The sequence below is a fragment of the Cyprinus carpio genome, chromosome A4 (genome assembly GCF_018340385.1).
Source record: "Cyprinus carpio isolate SPL01 chromosome A4, ASM1834038v1, whole genome shotgun sequence".
NCBI classification, from domain to species: Eukaryota; Metazoa; Chordata; class Actinopteri; order Cypriniformes; family Cyprinidae; genus Cyprinus; species Cyprinus carpio.
This window is the reverse complement of record NC_056575.1, coordinates 14661998-14687405: the sequence shown is the minus strand read 5'-3', so window position 1 is coordinate 14687405 and position 25408 is coordinate 14661998. Positions and strand designations below refer to the sequence as shown.

The window sequence follows — 25408 nt, the reverse complement described above, 5'->3', positions numbered from 1 at the left end:
GAGAGATATGAGTTTTTGTCTCACTTGAAAGACAACTGAGTCTCTGCAGAGATCTGGTCACTCCTCTAGACAAACAGCGTCTCGCCACACTTGATTTGCAGTGTTGAGGTTCCTTGTCCGTTGTAGGTATTGGATTGTTTTTCACGTTTTTTTGTTTGTTTGTTTTTACTAAGTGTTTCCTCTACATTTGAAATTACTATAGCACTGTTCTTTTTTTATTTAAAAGGTTGATTTCTGTTTAAAAACTACCTTTCTATATTTTTGAATATACAGGTTTTTGTCTGATTTTTGCAGTATATACACCAAGATTAATTTATATTCACTTGTTCCACCGTATCAAGCTAATGGGTTCATAAAGCTATAAAGTAATTAATAATCATGCAAATAAATTCTAGAAGACTGCACTGTGAATACTGAATATAAATTAAAATACAAACCCTGGTCTGTTGACGGCCACATTGGAATTCAAATCCTCATAATGAATTATATTAGGGAGTGTAAAAGGGTCCCCAGAGTAAAGTTTTATTTCTCTTTTAAAGCTCTTGAGACTTAACGGAGTTCTCAGTTGTGTTTCATTGTATTTCACAGTTCAAAGTCGACATGAAATGAGATTTCACCCTAAGTTATAGATCTTATTGTGAATGATTTATCCATGTACTTTATATGTTAAATTTTGTTTTTATATATTGACCTCTTATTTTCAATCAGAATTGGATTCACTGACGTTCATCTACCTTGATTTTTTTATGTGCAACACCCAAATCTCAAAATCAAATCAATAGCCAATGGATATAACAAAGTATCCGTCCTTCATTTTTTCTTTTTCTATAATCCATCATACTTTTATGTACAGTACAATACAAATACAAAAGAAAATGTCAGTCATACTTCCATTTCATCACAACTTAAAAAAAGAAACAAATTATACAATTGTTGTGCACATCCCTGCTAAAGAAAAAATAATTCTAATCAATATAAACCAGCTGTTTTTCCGGTCTTAACTGGTTTAAGCTGGTTTTAGCTGGTTTAATATGGTCTCATCACCTGGCCAGGCTGGTCTTTAACTAGTTTAGCTGGATGAAAAGCATCCAAAACCCCTCTAAATCCAGCCAACAGACTAACCTGACGGACTGGGAGACTAGATAAGACCAGCAAACAAGATTGTATGTTTTTTCCAGCAGGCATAAAGGTACATTTATTTCTTGGGAAGAATGATGGAATCTGACGCGTTTGAATGCAGACTATACAGGCAAATTTGAGTCTGAGGAATTGTTGAGAAGGAGTCTACATTCATTGTCCATGAGCTGGAGCTGTCTAGATGAAACAAGTCAAGTTTGTGACACAACAAGTTGAACATAAATCATTAAATCAGCCCTTAAAACGGAAAAAAAAACGTGAGCAACATCTTTTTGAGAAATGTGAGATGTCTCACAAATTATTCAATACTTTGTTGACACCATTGCTGGATTTGTATTCTAAACTCACAATGACGATAGAATAACCTAGTTCACTGGTAAAGAGAGTCTAAGCATGACTCACTTGAAAACTGGATGAATATCAAAATTATGCCTTCTCAAAATTGTATACAGTTAATTCTGTTTAAAGCATTTGTTGTTGCATTTGTTTTTGTGGAACTTACATACTCCCAGAACAGACATTTTTTAGGGGAAGTGTAAAAAAAAAAACAGAAGTCATTCACTTTATTAGAAGTCAGTATTCCATTAGAATGATTCTGAAATTGATATAACATACAGTTGCTTTAGCGGGCAGAAACTGTAGACATTAGAGACATTTCTTCAGTACATAATCTAAATTCTGTAGTTGATTTTAGTGGTGTTTTCACTATGTAGTCTAAATCCACAGTGCATTTGTAGAGAAAATGGGATCACGTTGGCCCCTGCATCATTAGCAGCAATGCTGAAGGCTACAGTGGTTTGAATGGAGAGCCGGGTCACATACACATAGTGTAGTTTGGTACTCTGGAAGGCTGAATGCTCTCTACTTCCGTGTTATCTTTGCCCCCCCATGCTTACTCACAGAGTCATGTGGGTTTTACATTTAAAGGTGCTAAATTACGGAATCAATCTGGCTTATTTCTTGTTGGAAGACCGCACATTACGAGAAGAGATACACAATAGTGTACTCTTCCAATCCATTGCCAAAGCATTTGCAGCCCCCTCCGCTCCATGGTAATGTAGTTTAATGTACCAATCACAAACCTGGAGTGTGTACACCAGGCCCTTTTAATGCTCTGTTTGTGAGCCAGTGCTAGTAGACGTGACATAAATCCCAGGCTAGATCGACACAGGACCTTGACCTGCCACCATGCAAATCTGAATCCCACAAATTTAGCTCTTGGAATAATAATTTGTGCTACAATGTTTCCTTTCCCTGCTAAATGATGTTAATCAGGTATGTGAGAAAAGACTTTATTGGGATGAGACCTGTACTAATAAACCAAGCCTAGTTTGGCTGCTCACTGAAAGCCGGCAGAAAACTCCAGGCGCCATGGAGAATTAATCCTATCTGTAATAGCGGCGCATGATGCGGGAGCTTGACTTGCTTTTAGAGGCTTTTTTCATCTTATAACTTTGTTAATGGATGAATTTATCTTTGAAATTTTGTTTCATGTTCCCTCAAAGATACAGTCATTAACAATCTCCACAAATGCATTAGCCAGTCCATTTATTTTGTATAAATAACTTTGCCCACTAAATGACATTATGGTGATTGATCTTTAGACAGTTAATAAGGCATTAGACATCATTTCCTTCCCCAAGTTTATAGAGTTTCAGCTCAATATTGTTAAAGGTGCTGTAAGTGATTTGCTAACTAATTATATAATTCCTTCAACCACACACCTTCTCTCTTAAGATCTATCGTCCCAGCAAAGCAATATCTGTAAAAGGTGTTTTCTGAATAGCTAAAAAGGGGTGGGCAGCTTCCCTGTACCATTTTTTTTAGGTTTACAGTACTAATGATATCAGAAAATAGGGACATTCTATGCAAGTCGCTTACAGTGCCCTTAAATAAGCAATTGCAAGAAACTTTTACAATGGGATATGACCAATTTTTTGCCAAAGCTGATTCTTTCCCCACCACTTTATGAAATCCCTGTTTATGGCAGGGATATATTTAATATATCTCACAGAGAAACATCTCTGATGGTCAAACATGACTATTAATTTAGTGATGAATATTGATTGAATCCGAGTGAATCTTTTGAATGTTTTGCTGAGTGATTTTTGCAGTTGTCGTCAGTGGCACAAAGTGACAGCGATAAATTCTCTCCCACACACAGCAGACATGCTCCGATTTATCACCATTCCACAACTCTCTACCCAAACAAATTTGTTCCCAAACAAATGTTGTTGATATACATCCACTGATGTATATCAAGTGTATCTCATATTTGTCAAGCTCCAATCAGCTGACTCTCAGCTGATCCACGTCTACTTATAGGGACATGACACTTGTCACAGCAACCATAAGGTCCGTCAGTATTATCAGCAGCTTTCACATTAGCTCAATAGCTAATTACCCTCCTCCATCCCCAGCTCCTCCTCTCGTCCAGTCAGGATTCAGCCTTCTGATTCCACTTTGAATCTGACTAATTTCTAAAATGTGCACATTAAATTATAGAATATTAATGATATCTGCAATACATTTATGTTGGATCTGTTCTTTTTACCCTAGTGGGGTTATTGCTGCTCTCCCTGCTCTTATCCATGCTAGGCTACATGGATGGATGCATAGGGAGTTCTTGCCCAGAACAGAACCATACTACCGATCCAAACTGTATGCTAAATGTCAATCATCTTTGACAGAACTGCAATCTGGAGTCCCGAACCCCTCGTATTCTGACCTACAAAATCCCTGGATTCTGGATTGAACTGGTCAGCATGAATGGCTCTTATAGACCTTAGTCGGGTTAGACACCATATTGAATTGAACACGAGGCTGTGAGGGATAGATTTACAGTCTTTACCGTGGCATACTCTGTGTAAAGTTCCTTGTTAAAAAAAAAACAAACAAAAAAAATTCAAAATGTTTAATGTCCACTGAAAGTTTTTTGGAAAGATGTTTCATCAGCTGAAAAACTACTGCCATGTTGTTAAACAACAGTACAACCCATTGAACACACTGTACTTCTATCCATCATAGCCTTGTTTTCATTCCTGTTACGTATGGCTGTACCTTGACTATTGTAATACAATGTATAACTGGAATCCAGCTAAAGAATATCCAGATATCTAGATACAAAAAAGCATGTTACAGTAAATAAAAAGAGCAATTAATGGGTTATTCACACATAATACATTCTTGTGTTTATAAACTCAAGAGTGGAACCACTGATGAATGGAAAAGAATGCAAGGTCTCAAGGCATGTTTTTAAAAGTTGAACAAGATGCTGGAAAAACAGTGATGCACAGCGCAGTGCACAGCGCACTGAATCATCAATGAACTGACTTTAGAGGAAAAATGACTCTGTTATCTTGCATTATTGACTAACTGTTTAACACTGTAAAGCTGCTTTGACACAACTAGTATTGTATAAAGCTATATAAATAAAAATGACTTGACGCAGTGGTTAAAGATGCAAGTATTTTGCATGTTTACATAGAAAAACAATAACAACAAAAACTGCATTGGTTCTTCTTAATAAGTAGAAATGATTTTGGACATTTCTAATCATTATGATAATGTTACTATTTCCATTTTTACGTAGCAAATACTTCCCTAGAGAGCTGATTTGTAGATCAATACATCATATAGACTAAGTATTTATCGAAACAGTAACAGATCATGTTAAATTGCATGTGCTATCCTAATTAATATTCATTAACAACATCTTCTAAGACATCATAATCAGCAGAATCTATGCACAATCTATCCCCCCAACTGTCCCTACCACATTTTAATACAAGTGGCATCGATGGAATGATCATGATAAACAGGAAGGAAGGTCTTAGGCAATGTGTATGACACAACACATTTGTGCCTTCTCAAAGTTGATCCTTAAAGCAGCTAAAATACAAAGACTTTCTAAAATAATGAGCAAGAGAGACCACAGAGACAGAAACATCTGAATCAAGACACAAGAGAAGTATGAGTCACAGAGAGAAACAGGAAGTGAGAAGGAGCAGAAGATCATCCGTCGTCATCCTCTGACTTCCTGGTAATGAGAAATAAATGTGAAAAGGTGTGTTCACACAGTTTCCTGTGCTGACTGAAAGGACACCAGCATGTTCAGGACGGCTCATTACCCCATACACGACTCCAGAGATCCTTGTGGCAGAATCCGCCAGTAATGATGGAGCTTCAGCACAAGGTTAATGAAGTAACGGTTGTCACATGCTATGGTGCTGCCTGTACATATGTGGATCTGTGAAGGCTCCCACAGGACATGACTGCAAAGGTCACCTTCACTAATCTGATGTCATGTACTCTGTTGTTGGGAAAACAGAACGGACAGACCAACGTTTCGCATATTTTGCAATCGATGCTCATTGGAACATATCGTTCTGCAAAATTATATTGTTGCTTCTTGCACATTTCGCAAAACTTTGAAAGTGAAATGTCCAGTGGAGCTAATAGTATGTTCAGTTTTATCTGAATGGGAATCTGGCAACATTTTATTAGATTGGTTGTTATGTATCTCAATAGTTTGAAATTGTATTATATATTATTATATATATATATATTGTTAATAAAAGTAAATGTGAGCAAAACACATTTGCTGAATCATCCATGTCATTTTAGCTTGCTTCTACAAGTCTTTAAGCTCTTTTATTGTGACTTGTTTGCATGACTCATACCTGGGTGCTCCACAATGGCAGTGCTGTACCAGGTGAGCTTCCGAGCAAGTTTACCATGTCTAAAAAGCCATATATATGAAGCTGGTCATGTGATTCAAACTTAAAAATGTATTAGTGGTAACACTTATTATAGGGACCAATTCTTACTATTAACCTGTTGCTTATTTTTCTTACACAAACACTTTGCTTCACTTCAGAAGGCCTTTATTAACCCCCCAGAGCTGTGTAGACTTTTATAATGGATGGGTGCAATTTTAATTAATAATAATTTAGCTTGTTTCTGTTCATCACTCTTCTTCTCTGCTGCTGGAACTCATGTATTTATTACATCCAGAATTGACTATTGCAACTCCATTCTTTATGGCTCATCTTTTTAAATCCTATATAATCTTTAGTACATCCAGAACTCTGCTGCATGTCTGCTATCGTGACCACATCACTGCTGTTCTTTAAAAGCCGGCTCCCTGTCTCACAATGGATCTCTTTTAAAGACCTTCTCTTTATCCACTAAGCCCTCCAAGACTCTTCAAAACTCAAGCTCCTTCAAAACTAAAAATCAAAACTTCAAATCATTACTCAAACCTCACCTTTTGAGATTGCTTTTAATGTGTGTTGGTTTTTTTGTATTGCATTTGTCATTTTTATCTCTGGTAAAGCAGCACTGAGTACCTTAAAAGGCTCTATAAATAAAATGTATTATTAGAAATGTAATAAAAAAAATTCTCATTATTTCCTAATCATACTATTCCCATAGCTATGCGTGGGTGGACCAAAACTGTTTAAAGAAACATTTACCTATGATTCATTATTTACTCATCCTTATCTCAATCCAAAACGGTATGCTATTTCTGTTATTTTTTCCATAGAAGATAAAAGATGAATTTTTGCAAATTTTTCCAACATTTTGTTTCCATTTCCTTGGCTGCTTCAGATCAACTCAGGAATCAATTTAGGGCCAGGGGCCAGTTGCACAAACTCAACCATTATGCTAAGACTGTCTTAAGAACTGGTTTGACCAGCCAGCGACTAGGAATGATCAGTCTTATTTTTTAATATCAGTATGTTTCATCTAACAATTCTATTTTATTTTAATTTTAAAGAATACATTTTTTTAAATAGTTTAGTAAGTATAAGCATGTAAAAGGCCGCAATTTATGCCTTTGTCTGTGTTAATTTTTCACCAAAAAGCATCTTTCATCAATTTTTACTGACGTGCGGTGGTACCAGAGTGATTAATATCATGCTGACATTCTTTTGACAGCTCTGTGCCAGAGCCAAGTGGGACATGCCAGGACACTGCTCGGTTTTGGATCTAGCTGTCAGGTTTTGATACAATCTAAACTGCTTTAATAACAGATGAGACTTCATTTGGATCCATTGTTTTATCAGAAAACCAGTGCAATGTGACATATTAATGAAAAGTGTACCAAAACCACCCATTTGGGGTTTGAAGATTAGAGCAAAAGGTTGTAAGTCTCCTTTCAATGTGACTGACAGAAAGGCCCTCAAACTGCAAGAGATTTTGCTCAGATTGTTGCACCTGTTGTTGTCCCATGAGCCCACAGGCTGTAATAGCTTTTGTGTCTGCTCTTTTAGTCTCGCTGGGTTCTGTTTTATTAGTTCCTGTCAAGGTCTGGCCCACTTTGCTTTGCTGTTTGTGTTCAAACAATGTTCTTATCTAATGAAGGCTACTATGGAACAGAAACATAACTTGTTTTTGTCAATTTGGGAGACCGTTTGGGAGGATTTATCTAATTTTTTCACCCCAAACAGTTGCACATTATGTAAAATGGGTATAATTTTTCACGGTCCAAAGATGAACGAGCACAATTAGCCACATGCCTAACTTGACACAAAAAACAAATCACCGCAAGTCCTACAGAGCACTAAATGTGACCAGAGGCTCAGCTATCAGTAACACTCTGATCTTTAGCAATAGAGGTGTGTAAAACTACATACTAGACGATTAAGTACGATTTTATCATTATCCTTGCAAAAAAAAAAAAAGGATTATGCTTAATAACAGGAGCAATGTTCATAGCATGCGTGCTCAGCATTTGAAGTCAATCTATTAATAATTTAACAATAATTTTCTCAAGAATTTATTGTCAAAGATGGTGGATTTTTTTAGAAAGGTGATGCTTTGATGGATGTAGCAGTGATGATTTAAAGGGAGGTGAATTTAAATAAAGTTTTCACAGAAAGTTTTACTATGCAGGCAGCCTAATGGCTACATTCAGAATAGCTATCAAGCTAAAATATAGCATGCTAAAAGTGTGGGGGAAAGGCTATGACTACATTAATTAACACTCTCCATCCACACTAGCATTTTCAAGAAGGAGTCTTATTCCAAAGATGAGCAAAGATTATCTTATTTAAATGAGCACAAAAAAAAAAAAAGATTTTTTAATGTTAATAGGTGTAGTTTGGAACAAATATACAAATTTAGGGAGCGTATATTCATTTTAGTAACATTGATCCTACCAATCAAAGAAGTAGGGAGCTAAGACCAATTTTCGAGGGATATCCTAGTTTATCCTAGTTAGAGCTCAGAGATATTTCTCATAACAACCATACCTAAATATGGACATTTATCAGGGGCTACTGCAAATGGGTAGAAAAACGGCCCGATTTATAGGAAATAATTCACTCTTAGAGAGATCAAGTTTATATCCCCTGAAATGCAACTGAAACGCTCGAGTCATAACATGAGGGAGAGAATTATGAGGATCTGCGATAAACAAAAGCAGGTCATCTGCATAAAGCAATAGCTTGCTCTATCTGTCACCACTAGATATTCCCTGGAAATCTGAGGTTGATCTCATCAAAATGGCTAGAGTTTCAACTGCTGTTGCAAATAATAAAGGGGACAGAGGGCAACTCTGTCTAGTTCCTCTATACAATGGGAAATATTGAGATAGTTTTGATTGTAATAACAGAAGAGAAGGGAGAAACATATAAGAGTTTTATCCAAGTCAAAAAGTTTGGACCAACACCAAATCTCTCTAGACAGCTGAAAAGAGCTCCACTCCACTCCACTCTGTGCTTTTCCAGTATATGCTTATTTGAGTCATGAGAATAAATAATATCAAATACTCTGCATACTGTATATTAAAAAAAGAAATACAGTAGGGAGAACATTCTCCAGTCTTTGGCCTAGAACCTTTGCTGGTATTTTACAGTCCACATTGAGCAAAGATATAGGGCGAAATGAGCCACAGGTCAGGGGGACTTTCCCTTTTTCAGGTAGAAACTTTGTTTTTCTTAAGGTTTTTTACTGTATTCTAAATGACAGTTAGATTATTTTAGCAAAATAAACAGAATACAGTACAAACTTTATGGAAGGGGTTGTTTTATACAAGTAGTAACTTAAATATTATGCAGAACATATTACTTTAGCTAAAGTATTTGTATCAATACTGGGGGCCGAATGTGAGGCAACCCCCCCCCCCACATCATGTATTTATATGATTTTAGGATTTCTTTTCCCACAAAATGTGTTGCTCCATCAATGTTCAATAAAAAGTATAATTTTGTATTATTTAAAAGTTTTTTTTTTTTTTTCTGCAGTCATAGGAGTAGTGAAAATAACATTTTCCTTAAGCTATGCCCTTATATTGAATGTGTTTGTTTTCTCAGTATTTTTGTTGCCATGTTTTATACAAGCCTATTTAAGCGGGTTTGGGCAGCTTGGCTTAAAAAAGGGATAGATCAAAAATGAAAAATCTGTCATCATTAACTCGCCCTCCTGCTGTTCTAAACTAGAATGATTTCCTTTGTTCTCCAGAACACAAATTAAAATAGCTGAAGAATGTGAGAAGTGTTCTTGTTTATATAATGAAAGTCGTCTAAAGCAGCTAAAAAAGTACTATAAAATTAGTAGCAGCTCTCATGGGCGTGTATTTTCACATTCCTTTCACAGTTTCTTAATCACTCTTTGCATGTAAACAGCATAAAGCAGCCCACTTATAGTTGTGCAAATACATCTGACTGAATGTGCCAGTCGAACTGCCATGGAGATGAATGAGAATGCTAATGGATAGCTCTTTCTAAGTATATTAGTACCTCTTGATTCGATCTCACAGACCCAGACAGTGAAAGCTGTGGCAAAGACATATATTTTTATTGTTGAAACATTTCCGACTGGCCCCAGCGAATGTGTGCCCTGTAGGTCTGCTGAACAGAGGAGGTACAGCAGTGTGATGTGTCTTTTGCTTCATGTAAAGAGAGCACTGATTGCTTTCAGCGGACCCTCTGGCCTTCAGTGAGTCTATTTCCATTATCCCTGCAATCGATTCGCTGCAGCTCCACTATCTCTCTGCCCTTTACTGCAAACTTTACCCCCCATCCCCCTCCTCTATCACAAACCCTCTGTTACTCAAACACTTCTATGTTTTCTTTCTCTCTTTCCATCTCAGATGTTGCCAGGGCGATTGAGCTGCTGGAAAAATTACAGGAGTCAGGTGACGTCCCGGGTCACAAGCTGCAGTCCCTGAAGAAGGTTCTACAGAGCGAGTTCTGCACGGCCATTAGAGAGGTGAGACCTACATTAACGTGTTGCTGATACCTCCAGAGGTTAGCACCATAAAGATATCCTCATAATTATATCACGGACATAGTACTGTCATTGTTTTTGTGGAATATACAAAGAGATATTTAGCAAAATGTCCAAGCTGCTGTTTTCTTATGTTTATAAAAATGGACCAAAAAAGTGGTCCACATGACTTCTTAAGCCATCATTTAATTTTGTCTAAGGTACAGCCTGAAATTTGGAATACTTTATTCTGATTGGACAGTTGTGGAAATCTATGGGCTCTTTCTGCTCACCTGCTGAAACATTAACTTCAAAATCAATAAATTTTGATCAAAAAACCGCAGGCAGCCACTTTTGCATTCTATTGCAGATGAAGCATCTGAGCATCAGAGACTGTGGTAGATATAGACCGAGGATCATCAATTATGGGATGGAATCTCAGTGTCATCTGAGCCTGACGTTCGTGACAGACGTGCGTCGAGGGTGTGATGACAGGAATGTGTCTGTCAGGCAGAGATAGTGGCGACTGGTGCCTGTTTTACTCTGCTCCTCCTGGAAACTTGCAGAAATGCAATTACTCCGAGAATGAGGTTGACCTGGGCCACTGTGGTTATAAGTGCAGCACCAGGGCAACATCCCCACCTCTCCTTAATCCATTTCCATACTCAAACACCGGAACCGCACTAGTAAACAGCTGCAAAACAACTACTTTATTTCATAGATAGACACATTTTAGTACTATGGCCTGAGCAGGGTACAGTTTTATCCTGGAGGAAATGCCTTTTTTCATTTAGTAGTGTATGTGTGAGCTGTACAACATAGGGGCAAGAAAAGAAACCCATTATGTTAACTCATTGGTTTATTTAATTAATTCTTACAAGGATGATTATATGCTGCCTTTTAGTATGACACCACAGCTGTGCTTTCTGTCACTAGTGAACTGAGCACATATAATCATGTGCTTGTTTATTTTGAAACAGTATGGGAAGTTCGTGACCAGCTAAACAACGAAAGGAAAAACAATGGAAAAGACACTCACAAAACAAATATTTAGGTCTTCACTTTTTTTTTTTTCCATTACTGTCAAATGTGATTTTGCATTTTTATTTTAGGAACACAAGTCAACAACCACAGTTAAGACCCATTCACACAAAGAGTGATAACTATAAAGTTAACAACAATGATAACTATATTAGTGTTTGCACTAAGGGATGATATAACATTCTGATTATTATAATCGTGTGCTGCAGTTATCGTCTAATGCTTTAAAAGCTGAAACTCTTTTAAGTCGGGTGGATTCTGATTGGCTGTCAATGTTTTTATTGTTCATCAGCTGGAAAAAAAAATCATCTTAAAGTAATTCCAATGATATTTATCCTTTATTCTAATCATTATAGTTGTGGTGTGGACTTCCCTATCTGAAAAGTAAAACAAGTATAACATACTGTATAATTTATTTAGGGCAATAAATGTGCATGGGATTTTGTAAATGATCTCTTTTTTCAAAACATGGCCCAGAGGTTATCAGCTTCAAAATATATATAATTATCATATAAACCAAAATTTGTGTTCAAAATTGGTGGAATGATATCTTAAAGGGATACTCCACCCCAAAATGAAAATTTTGTCATTAATCACTTACCCCCATGTCGTTCCAAACCCGTAAAAACTCCGTTCATCTTTGGAACACAATTTAAGATATTTTGGATGAAAACCGGGAGGCCTGTGACTGTCCCATAGACTGCCAAGTAAATAACAGTGTCAAGGTCCAGAAAAGTATGAAAAGCATCGTCAGAATACTCCATCTGCCATCAGTGGTTCAACCGTAATGTTATGAAGTTTTGGTGAATCTGAGCTGTATGCAGGCGGCTCACCAAATTCAGATTATCTTATTTAAATGAAGCAGATTCACCAAAATGGCGCTACAGTGATGTGGAGAGACACAGAGGAGACAAATTGTTGAATAAAGTCGTTATTTTTGTTTTATTAGCATACAAAAAGTATTCTCGTCACTTCATAACATTATGGTTGAATCACTGATGCCAGATGGACAATTCTGACGATGTCTTTCATACTTTTCTGGATCTTGACAGTGTATTTTACTTGGCAGTCTATGGGGCAGTCTCAAGCCTCCTGGTTTTTATCTAAAATATCTTAAATTGTGTTCTGAAGACGAACAAAGCTTTTACGGGTTTGGAACGACATGGGGTCAAGTGATTAATGACAAAATTTTCATTTTGGGGTGGAGTATCCTTTTAAGGATGTCTTGTTTAATTACTACCAAGTTTCTTAAAGAAAATGTAGCATAGTTAAATATTTATGTATTTTTATTGATTGATTGATGATGCCATGAACCTTGGGAATTGGAGCCTGTGATTTTGAAAAAACTCTTGCCTTTTTTGTGGGTAAAATGCATCAAATGGTCCATGAATGGTTTGCTTATGTGCAGTCTGTGTCCGAGATTAATGTGGCTATAACTATGCATGAGAAAATGTGCCAAAACCAGACGTGGAACATCTGTAGAGACATGCCTCAGACTGGATATGAGATTCAGCTTATATATGTATATATGCTACACAGCAGATGACGCAACAGATGAATCGTTAAGTACAGTTTCATTTTGTAGCAAATTTTCTCATCAATCAAAAAGAACATTAGTGTGGTAAAAATTTTGGTACGACATCAATTCACACTCCCAGCATCCATCAGGCCGAGTTTCACTGAGCCGCGCATGGATGCCCTATGAGCTCATTTCATGATCTGGCAATTGCGCGAGGTATCATATGGCGCAATCTGTCTCTTACATTCCCGTAACGGGGGTGTGAAAGGACACTCGCGTGTCACAACGTCGACTCAATTTACAGCGCCAGCAGCAAAGCTCTGCATGGCAGGGACAATGTCAGTATGACTAAATGTGCCTTGAAAATATCCTCAACCAAAATGTCTAAAGAACAGAAAAATTAGATGCCACAAACACGGAGCACTTCAAGATCAAGTCTATCAGTAACTATGGTGCTTAGTGACAAGAGTTCTCATCTATTCTGATGAGTCATCAAGCTCACTTAGCCATGTGAAATCATTGCCAAAATGAGGACAACTAGACACTAACCAACTGCAGTGGCCAAAACATACCCTCACAAAATCACGGATCATCTGTCATGTCTCCTCAAAATGCTTGTCAAGAAACGTTTCAGTTTCGGTTAAAACTTTAGCTCAATGAACAGCGTCTGTTCATTGTAAAAAATATTTTACACTCAAAAATTGTGTTTACAGTTAAGTGAAATATAGAAATCTGAAAAGATGACAGTGTATCTTTTTTCTACCCACTATTAGGGCCAGATTTACAGTACTAACAGCTTGCACCAGCGCAAACCTTCTTTTGCCATTAAAAAAGTACTGTCAGGATTTACCAAAGACGCAGAGTGAAAAATTTGCAATGAAAATGCGTGGACAGAGTTATTTTTGTGGCTGACCTTATTGCATATGCATTGTAGGAGTTCCTCTTTCAGATGCAAAATTTATAGGAGAATTTATATGAATCATGCAAGGTGATTTACTAAAGTTTGCAGTCAATTTACTGGTATTTGCTTTATTTAATGCCCAAAAAAGCATGTCTTAAACATTTTGCTCCTGTGTTGTCGAATTCATGTGCATGATTATCATAGCCTCTGCTTGTTTGTGATCCTATGCTCATTTGCGCTGCTCTTGGTAGATTGTGTTGGTCAATATGGAAATGAGTGTCTGGATCTGTGTTCTTTAATTTGCACATTGTCAGTAGATAACTCACAGAAAAGTCCACTCCTGTCAGTGCTTTTATAGGATTTGTTTAGTAAATCTGGTCCTTAATGTTAGCTATATAAGCCTGAATTCAATTCTCATTTACAACTTCAAAATACCTTTTGCATTTTTAAATATGCATACAAAACACACCAGAAAAAATTTATAAAACTCTTTACTGCAATCAGTAAAGCTGGCCAGTATGTATTTTGCAAATCAACACAGCAAAAATCTTTTCAAGGCTTAAACCAGAAACCATGATTTTCTATTAGACCTATTATCTATTTCTATTATTGAATACAATAAATATATGATATATGTTAATATATAATACATAAAATGTAATATTTTAAAATGATAAGTGCAAAAATAATTGTCTTAAGCACACGTAATATACAACAGAAAAAAGTGAACTTTGACAGCCCTAAACAATACCAAAAAAACTAAGTTGTCGATAGGGCCTAATTATACCTTGTACATTTCTTTAAAACAAATATCAACCAAATGTGTTTTTACCTATTCAAGGCCACAGTCAGTCCTAGACTATATATTGATCCAGTCCTAATGGACTTCTAATAGAAAATTAGATGTTGTTCTGTTATCTAGTGGTATCTGATCATGTCGTGCTACTGTAATGTATTTTTGAATGTCAGAAAAACAACTGGATTGACCTACAATGATCTCTTCTAGCAATGAGAATGAAGATGTTTTTATGTTGAGGATGATCTCCCACAGTCCAGTCTGTCAGAGAAAGCACCACGACCGCAAACATGTGTATGATTTCAAATGCAGCTCTCAGTGGAGTACAACAACAGAGCCATTATCAACCGAGAGCTTAGTCAATCAATGTCTACGCCACTGCTACGGGGTCAGAGATGTCAGCCTCTGTCGTTATTAATTGTGTGTGTTTATGTGGAATAGCTTCTTTGTGCTTAGTGGGATGGATTTGCAAACGAGAAGCTCTGCTGTGAATCAGGCTTCACTGAACTGCCTGACGAGAGAAGATGGAAAGATTTAGCAGAGAGGAGGGAGAGCACGGTTTTAAATGAGAACAACTGAAATCATATTTCTCTTTATAGAGAAGGCACCATGGTTACAAAGAGTACCTCATTGCGGCCTGTGGGTGGGTTTTCCATCAGACAGAGTAGTGAGAAGTCAGCGTGATATACACACACACAGGTGTTTGTGTGTGTGTCGGTCTCACTGGAGGTAAAACAGATCTGGGGTAATAAAAGCCAAGCGAACACCCAGTGAGCTGAGAGGAAACAGAGTGATCCCTCGAGACATGGAAGACAGGAAGACAAGCAAATGAGGACTGAGCTGAAACATGATTGGAGGTAGACACAGAAAAACTAGTGGAATGACACTGTACACCCCACAAAGAACATTATTTTCATGACAGTTAAGTAAATTTCCTCACAAATTCTCATTACTATTATGTGTTGATTTGAAAATCATCAAAATTAAATTTTCATTATTAAAATCACCATAAATTAATTAGAACAAATACTACCATGAGGTATAAATACTTTATATAATATATCATAATTGTTTCCAATTTCATCAATGAAAATTAGATTTTATTTGCATTATGATGATGACAGCTGGTTGGCCAATGACATGAAAATAATGCCACAATTAGTGATAGTTCAGTAGACCTGCTAAGCTTTCTATGAGTGCACATTTTCTGTTATCAGATGTTTTTTTTTTATGTAAATGTTTTATGTAAATAATATCTGAAATTAATGATCATTTAATTTCAGCCTTTGTGTGATCTTATTATCTATCGTTAAAATTATTTCATACACTACCATTCAAATGTTTTTAATTGTTTCCGAAAGGAGCACTTATTTGATTAAAAAAAAAAAACAGAAAAGAATTAATATTGTGAAATGTAAAATAACTGTTTTCTACTTACTTATAAAATGTATATATATATATATATATATATATATATATATATATATATATATATATATATATATATATATATATATATATTATATAAATTTTATAAATAAAATTTTTGTTATTACATCATTAAAAATTTTTTAAAAAAAACAGCATTAATATAAAATATAAAAAATAAGAATCTATAAAAAATAATAGAAATGTAAGAATCTGTAAATATTATTGTAATATTTACTGTCATGTTAATCAATTTAATGCATCCTTGCTGAATAAAATCAAAAACTCTCTCTCCAAAAAACTCTCCTCACACCAAACCCCAACTATATCACTCCCACACACTCTCTACATAAACCCCCACTACCCCTCTCTCTCTCTCTCTCTCTCTCTCTCTCTCTCTCTCTCTCTCTCTCTCCTCTCTCTATATCTCTCCCTCTCTCTCTCTCTCTCTCTCTCTCTATAGGACTAGAGAGTGGTTACATAAAGCTCTATTACCCTTGCTGCCTGCCTTATAAATCACATAACCAACCACAAATGTCTTCCAATAAAGTATGGCATAAAATAGTTCCTAGCGTGTTTTATCAATCTCAGATCACAAATAGATGTTGACAGCTGGATTATCAGCATCAGAAACAGTACCAGAAAAATAAAGTATGTTTTTATATGTTTTTAAGAGTTGGCTTTCTTTTATAGCTTTCATTTATTTGCTTATTAGTTAGTTCAAAACTAAAATAAATCTGATTTGCACTTCAACCACTAGCTGTTTTTGTACACATGTATAAATTACACACTGAAATAGCTTGACCTCTATTGATATTCATGCATTTCCAAGATGCAATTGCAAGACACACAATCCCCATCCATAGAGACACACACATGCACACAAGTATGGCTTCTGAAAGATTTACTTTGGTCCCAAATCTATTGATTTGTTCCGTCTGGTTGCATTGATCCTTCACACATCTATTGAAGTTTAGTCAATAAATGTAAACTAATTAAAGTTTCTTAATTCAAGCAGCTGAAAAAGGAAGTACCTATAGATGATTATGATTGAAAAATGTTATTAAATTGTAAATAATTAAATGAATGCTACAGCTGGTTTTTCCATGATGAAGAAAGTCATAAGTTCGGAATGACATGAGGGTGAGTTTATGATGACAGACTCATATTTAGGTGAACTATTCCTTTAACAGAGCAAAACTTGCTCTTGGTGCAAAACCTCAAGAGGCTTCCCAAACATGCTGTATTTTTAAAAAGACAACAAGTCAGACATAAAATAATGACTGAGGTAAATAAATAAGGTGTAGAACATGCTGTGCTAAAAACTAATATGGCTCAGCTTTCTGAGTGAAACATATTTCACATGTAGAATGTTACTCTCTCTGAAGAAACATGCTCTGTTTTGTTAATTGTAGACACTTAGCAGCCTCGTTTATTTTTTTCTCAAGCCCTTTCTATAGGCCATCCAATAGTTTCTGCCTGTTGAGAAGGTTTAAGTGAGTGGTTTAAAGTCAGCAGGGCAACAAGCATAGAAAGAGATTTTTTATCATACTAATCTCTCAGTTGGAGGTTAGTTCAACAGCTAAAGAGTCTGCCCAAGGTGCAGGAGGACAGATTAAAGAGAAACTTGTTATTTAGGAGAGACAGAGCGGGAGAGAGCCGTAGCTTCCTGTAGCACCAGCTGTGTTTCAGAAGCGCTGGTTAATGAGATAAACATAGGTTCTTCAAATCCTCAAAGGACCTCAAGCTAATAGTCTCATCCCTGGGTGGTGTGAATGCAGATATGGGCTCTGTACACGCACCTGCTTGAGAAAATATAGAACCGTTGATGAAAGATGTTGCATGTGTTGCATTTTAGAAAGGAGTCTGTGGCTAGAACTGGATTAAAGGGTTAGTTCACCCAAAAATGAAAATTAGCTTGTGTTTTACTCACCTTTGAGGCATCCTAGGTGTATATTACTTTCTTCTTTCAGACCAATCCAGTCGGAGTTATTTAAAAAAATTGTCCTGGCTATTCCAAGCTCTATCATTGCAGTAAGCAGGTGTTGCAGTTGAACAGTCCACAAGTCGTCAAATAAAGTGCGTGCATCCATAATTAAAAGTGCCTCACACGGCTCTGGGGGGTGAATAAAGGCCTCCTGAATGCATAAAAATATCCATATGTCAAACGTAATAAACACTTTTCTCTCACTTCCTATATCTGTCATACGCGGAAGGCGTTTACGATAATAATAATAATAATATTTTATTTCAGATAGAAATAAAATTTCCTCCACATCAACATAAATGAAAAACTGATCTTAGATGTCACTTTACCCTAATGCCTGTGGCCATATTGAGAATGCAACACATTCTTGTTTTGCACATTATTGCGTTCGAACGAATTTCATTTCAGAATGTTAAATCAAGCTTTGTTTGGGACAAATAGTCACTGTTTTGCTTTTTAATGTATGAATGTTTTAAATAATTTTTTCATATGATGCTGTATGATTTTATTCTTTATTATATTTTGTGGTTTTATGTGTTTGTAATCTTTTTGTGTGAAGCTTTCTGTGCTGCCATTTTGGCCAGGACTCCCCGGTAGAAGATATTTATATCCCAATGAGATAATTCCTGGTAAAAAAAAGATAAATAAATAAAAGATAAAATTGATTACATTAATACCATTGAATCAACAGTTTATCTATTACACTGTCTGGCTTGCATTTGTAACGCCAAATGCTTGCATTTGTACTGTAGCAGAATGCCTCATCGCTATCTATCCATGTTTTACATCATTTTGATAAATACAGAAGAACTGAAACTTTTTTTGTTCTCTTTATTTTAATAGGTCTATCAATATATGCATGAAACAATAACAGTGAATGGCTGTCCAGAGTATCAAGCACGTGCCACAGCTAAGGTAGGTCTGACTTTATTTATTTCCAAATCACCTGCCCTGTGTTTCTGTATTACATATAAGCTAGACTAACAATAACAACCCTTTTCTGTAATCTAATGATCAATAAGATGAAATCATTTCATGCAAACATTTTCAAATGTGTTTCTCCGCAAACTGTCTTGATTTGATAAACACAATCAGCAATTAGCCAGACCTGCACACAAACACTTGCCAGTTGCTCTTCAGACACTGTTACTGAAACAGCATTCATTCAAATTCATACTGTGCGAAGAGTGCACTCTTGTGAGACAGAGAGGAGACATAAAAATATGGAGGGGAGGGGGCAATAGAATTTCTGGGTACTGGATGAGCAGAAGTGCCTTGTTGAATCTTTTTAAGCGGGAGATTTTCAGCCTCACTACAAAACAGTTCTTTTGGGATGGGTCACAATCCCCAGTCAAAAGTGTTTTTTTTGCAGCGGTGGGTAATATCTATCTATCAGTCACCGCAGCATGCCAGATATCTCAGACTGACTTTAATTATACTTTGAGGAATAGACAATTTGCACACCTGAATGGTTGCAGCCAGGTGCGTTTGACAGATATGAATGAAAAAATAGGCTAAAGCTTGCAAAAGAACTCTCCTAATTCAGTGCTTTAAAACTTTTTCACATATAAGAGTTATATTTCAGTTATATAATCACATATGTGAGTTCTTTTTATGTACACTACCATAAGATTTAAAAAAAAATGTTTTAAAAAAAATCTCTTATGCTCACTGAGGCTGCTAAAGTTCAAAAACAGTTTCACTTTTAAAATGTGTCTTGAGACTCCTGTTCTGTTTCATTCCTGCTCCGTTTGTTTAAAAGAATCCTGACCCTGATTAGACAATCCTGAAACTAGCCTAATTATAGAGGGCTCTTTAAGACTGATTAGTCAACTAGTCATTCAAGCAACCCACCAACTGGTTGATTATGAAACAATGTACTTATGCACATCCCTACATCACAGGGACATACACCAATCGGCCAAATGTGAGAGCCCTGCCCACCATCTCTCTCTGCATGGGTGCACAGACCAGCAGACTCATGCACAGTTACACCGTTAGACACAAAGAGCCGAGCGAGACAGAAAACAAAGCACGCTTGGATGCTACAAAGGATGCTGTGTGGTATCTCGCAATACCTTTTTTTAATAGTTCAATAAGCTGCACTTGTGGGTGTTGTTGCAATTGTGTTTCGATCCCAATTAGGCCTGAGTTCAGTGTAATCGTCTATTAATTATGCAAATCCGAGTGAAAACAGAAGACTTTTCTAGTTATTGAGAAGGTTCTTTGCATTTCAATATCTGAGATCTAAGAGTTAAAATGTCTCCTGACTAATGATTGCATTCTAAGTGGTCATATTATAAGAAATCTAATTTTCCTTGATCTTTTCAAATGTATGTGATGTACTATATGAAACAGACATACTGTAAGTTTCACAGCTGAAAAGCTCTTTCCTAGTCCAGAACGTTGCTGAACATGTTCGCCCACTTTTACACATCAAGGATGTCTATTCAGGGTTCAGCAACTTTGCCCACCCAGTCACAGGGTAGTGCTAAGGAGGAAGTAGGGTAGATACTATTCAAAAACCCCTATTCATAAATCTTAGTTTCATTTTCATGGACTTTTAGTTTGTCAAATTCAGTCACGTGTTCCTTTGTTCCGTTTCCTGCCAGTCAGCAGATAACAAGTCTTTAGTGAATTGTAATGAATAATTTTGCAAGTTATTTTAATGTTACATGCCATATTTCAGTTATTTTTAAGGTGTGATGTTTGGAACAGCTTATAGTCAAGAAGTGTGAAGTTTATCACTCAACTTTCACTGTTTGTATCACAAACATTTTGTTTTAGGCTACTAATGACTTTTAAGCTACATGGCACATTATGATTTCAACTTGCATGTGTGACATGTCGTAATAATGAATGCAAATGGTGCACGTTTTCCAGGTGCACAGCAACGTTGTGCTGTTCCTTGCTCTGCATAACGTGTATAGTGATTGACTAAAGCTTATTTTTAAAAGGTAGAAGTAATACTGCATAATTTAACAATTTCATCAAGAAAATGCCAGATGCTTTACAATGTCACACTTTGTTCCATCCCATTTAAGGATATCATCTACTCAATTTTTGAGCACATTCTACTAAAAAGCATGCTGGAAATCTCACATACATTCCTCTGGGACATTCTTTAAAGCTTGTGTTAGCAAACATCAGGAACCAATGAGCGTGGTGCTTAGCGAAGTCAATTATGACCTTTTTAAGTGCAAAACAACCTTGACTAACATTATAAGCAGGCCTCAGGGGAAAAAATTTAATGAAAAATAATTGACCTTAAATGTATGACCTTAATATTTAATTAGGCCCTCATCCTATCATCGCTGAAAGACAATTTCTAGGTTTCCTCTGTCTAATATCTTGATTGGTTGGCAATTCATGCTTTTAGAATTTTTTATGAATTAAAATCCTTGTCGTTGATTCAGAGTTATAATACATTTTTAATAGCACTCGCAACTTTTTAGACACTGGTGCAGTTATTGTCAGGATTTCAACATAATGAAAACAATGCAATAATTTTAACCGACAGTGTGACTCATTTGAGTGGTGTTGTAATAAAAGGGAACTATACTTTGGCAATGGCACTTATACAGAAAACAGCAGTACTTAGTGTAATTAGTATGCTCAGCAAGCAAGTCTCGCCAGATGAGCAGAATTAGCATATCAATTAAAGTTCTAATGCAGGATGTAAATTACAAAAGTCTTAGAGTGCCTCAAAGCACCTCGCTTGGTCACTTTGAAAAGTTACTACAGGTTTCAAAAAGCATACTGGACTCAAATCACTAGCAAAAGGGCAATTAGCATGTGTGAGCAGCATGCATCTGTGTGCCGTTGGGACAGTTTTCAATCGATGGCACATAAATAGGATGAAGAACAGCTCTAAAAGCCCCAGTCATCCTTTGGGATCCCCTGCAGCAATTGTCAATGAGCTCTAGTCGACTGCTTTGGCTATAATTTTTTTTAGCCAAGAGCATATAGCTGATGTAAATGTTAAAAGCCAATATTCATTACCATTGGAGATTCTTTGTGAAGACTGTGTTATTATTTAAGATGTAATTTGTAAGGCGTACAATGAGCTTGAATGGGCTTTTGCTCAGAGTAATGTGAATATTACTGGGTTATCTGATGTCCTACAATTCTTCCAGGTGTCATTGGTTAGTTCACCCAAATTACAATTGTGTCATTTTTTTACTTACCCTTCTGTCAACCCATATGTTGTTATTTTTCTGTGGAAAACAAAATTCTGAAAAATGTAACACTTCCTATTCTCACTAGTTGCTTATTTGCATGCCTATTATTAACATACTGGCTGTTTATTAGTACTTATAAAGCACATATTCTGCATGACCATATTCTACATCCCTAATCCTTCCCAATACCTAAACTCAACAATACCTTACTAACTATTAATAAGCAGCAAATTAGGAATTTACTGAGGGAAAAGTCAACCTTAAAATAAAGTGTGACCGAATGTTCATGCTGCTCTTTTCCAAACACTGAAAATGAATAGTGGTGAATGCTGTAGGACAAAATAAATAAATAAATAAAAAACTGCCAAAATAAATTTTTTTGTCTTGACAGCTTATGTAACTATGAACTCTTGATGGAGTCGCGTGAAGATTCTTCAAAACTTCTTTCAATTAAAAAAATAAATAAAACCAGACAGGTTTGAGATGGCACAAGCATTCCAGCATCCTGCATTCCAGTAACTCAAACAGTTAGAGCATGGCACTATCAGCGCCAAGGCCATGTGTTCTATTCACAGGGAATGCAGTGTACTGAGAGTCCAGGCTTCAAAAATGTTTGTTATATATCTATTTCTTTTTTCCCTTTAGAGAAGATGTAACTGGGGAAGGTTGAGGAACTGGGAAGAGGGTGTCTTGCATGCAGAACACTTTCAAACAGGATTTCTTTCAGTGTGACACGAAACACTCAGACAGGGAAGGTGCTGTTCTCTCAGTTTCTGAGATCATATAACTGCTTGGTTTGCCATTTGGGAATCTGGTGCCATGCAAAGTCTCCAAAACTCCTTAGTGTTTTTTTCTCACTGTTTCCTCTGTGTGTGAATGCCTTAATAATGAGTGGGGCCCCATAGTGCTGCACCTGTAGCTACAGCGTGGATCAGCAGGAAGTGCTTTTGTCTTCCTCACATTCTCTGTCCCCTGGTGGTTGCGCTTGGCTAACAAGCTCTGAAGTCTAAGGAATTCAGACGACAATGCAGGCAGCAGTGCAGGTTATCGGATGCAGTTTCTCTTTTATTTATAGCACCTACATGTTCTTACAGGCTATGGAATAACTTTGTGGGATGTACTACCTGACTCTGCTCATTTATCTGCTTCCACAAAAGCAAGAGTTTGACTAGACCACAGTCTAAGAGAGTCAATCTAAATGTAAAGCCTCTGTAAAGCCATAGTGGAGCTGTTTAGTTTGGCTTTTAAGAATGTAACACTGGAAGTGTATATTGAGGCTGACGGTTCTTGAATATCAATCCACCCTAATGCGTTTCAAGAGAAAGTGGTCTCATGCCATCAACTAATAAAAATTGCAGTCTTGAATGCAAAGAAGAAGTTTGTTCTTTGTAATGTCAACTGTTATGGTTTTTTAAATGCTCGAAACTGATATCTAGAGAGCAGGTTTGTATATATTAGCTAATATAAAGACTACATAAGGTATAATGCACAATGGACTACTTGCACTGAGCCTCGTGACACACTTCCGTTTTGAAATAATACAGCTCAGTTATTTCCGGTTATGTATATTATTAATGTGCCGTAATCATCTAATTACCTTAAATGCCTATTAAAATGAGAGTCCGCAGATGATTTCTGGCTTGTAAACATATGTGATTGTTTCACCACAGGATGTCAGCGCTCTAAACTAGAAATCGCGACACTGCAGTGTGTGTGAGATCTGACGAATAAGATCAGAATGAACCTTTATTTATCTATATTAAATATTTTAGTCACTATCACTTTAAACAATTCAAAAATATGAATATTCAAAGTAGTCTAACACTGCCAACGCATTAATGTTTAAAAACGCGTTCATCCCCAAGCAGTTTATTTAAAAAACGCAAACACCAAATCAATCAAAGGAATTTTGAACCCAAAAAGGCAATCACGAATTCCGATCATCTCAACATATTCTTTTGTTAATCAGCCTTGATGATATATTGGTCTATTTCTCAGTCATGTTTCACAATCACTGACATTTTGAACCCTTTGGTTCCTATCAGGCCACAGTGGCGGCGTTTGCAGCCAGCGAGGGTCATTCTCACCCACGGGTGGTGGAGCTGCCCAAGACAGATGAGGGGCTTGGCTTCAATGTGATGGGCGGAAAAGAGCAGAACTCACCGATCTACATCTCCCGCATCATCCCTGGGGGCGTGGCTGAGAGGCATGGTGGTCTTAAGAGAGGCGACCAACTCCTGTCCGTCAACGGAGTGGTGAGATGCCAGTTGTCTTTTTTTTTTTTTCAAATGTATTACAATTTTATAATTTCAAATTTTATTGTTCCTGAATGAAATAGGATGGAACATTGGAGACAAACTAATCGTAACACCACAAAACATTATAGAATTTATCAGTGCATTACTAAATACATGCTTATCAGAAAAAAATCACTTCCTAGATGATGGTGTCATTACAGGAATAGTTCACCCAGAAAAATGAAAATTCTGTCATTGTTTACTCATTCCCAAGTTGATCCAAACCTGTATGAAGTGCTTTCTTCTGCTTGAACATAAACTGTAATTAAACAGTTGACAGTATGGAAAAACTGTTTGGTTATCCACATTCTTCAACATATTGTCTTTTATGTTCAGGTGAGCAGAAGTTAAAAAATCATACAGATTTTGAACGATTTGAGGATGTGTAAATGAGACAGGATTTTAAATTGTGTGTGAACTATCCTTTTAAGAAACAGACTTGTGTTAGTACAATTGATATTATTAACATTATTAATGGAAAGTGAGATTAAGGGCATGGAGGAACCCTATATAACCATTCATTTCTTAATAAGTTGCAAATCGTCCAAATTAGAAGCTGGGGAAATGGCAAAAATGGCAACATCACCTTAAACTAATGTAGTAAAAATATTAAACATTAATTTCTGTGTCCATTTATCCAATATATTTAGACATAAATGATGACCATAAAGCTGTGTAGAGCTGTGAAGATGCCTTCATGCTAGAGGGCTTTTTAATCAATAAAGGAAAGATCTTCACCTGTGAAGATTCCTACATCAAAAAAACTCTATAGAGCTTTTAAAACAACAAAAATCAATATGGGCTGAAGTGAGATTCTTAAAACAAAAAATGAACTAACAATTCCAACAGTCTACAAGGCTGATTGCACTATGGAACAATACTCTAATAAATCAATTTTAGCAGCT

At 36.4% G+C, this 25408-nt stretch overlaps 1 protein-coding gene across 2 annotated transcripts in view; it reads left to right on the top strand.

Moving 5' to 3' along the window:
• LOC109076562 (protein lin-7 homolog A) overlaps positions 1–25408 on the top strand; it is a 37712-nt gene that overhangs the window by 6414 nt on the left and 5890 nt on the right. For both annotated transcript variants that reach the window (XM_042742436.1, XM_042742446.1), the window contains exons 2-4: positions 10238–10356; positions 18869–18940; positions 24252–24461. In XM_042742436.1, the coding sequence (XP_042598370.1) occupies positions 10238–10356; positions 18869–18940; positions 24252–24461 (401 nt within the window). The remainder of the gene's footprint in view (positions 1–10237; positions 10357–18868; positions 18941–24251; positions 24462–25408) is intronic.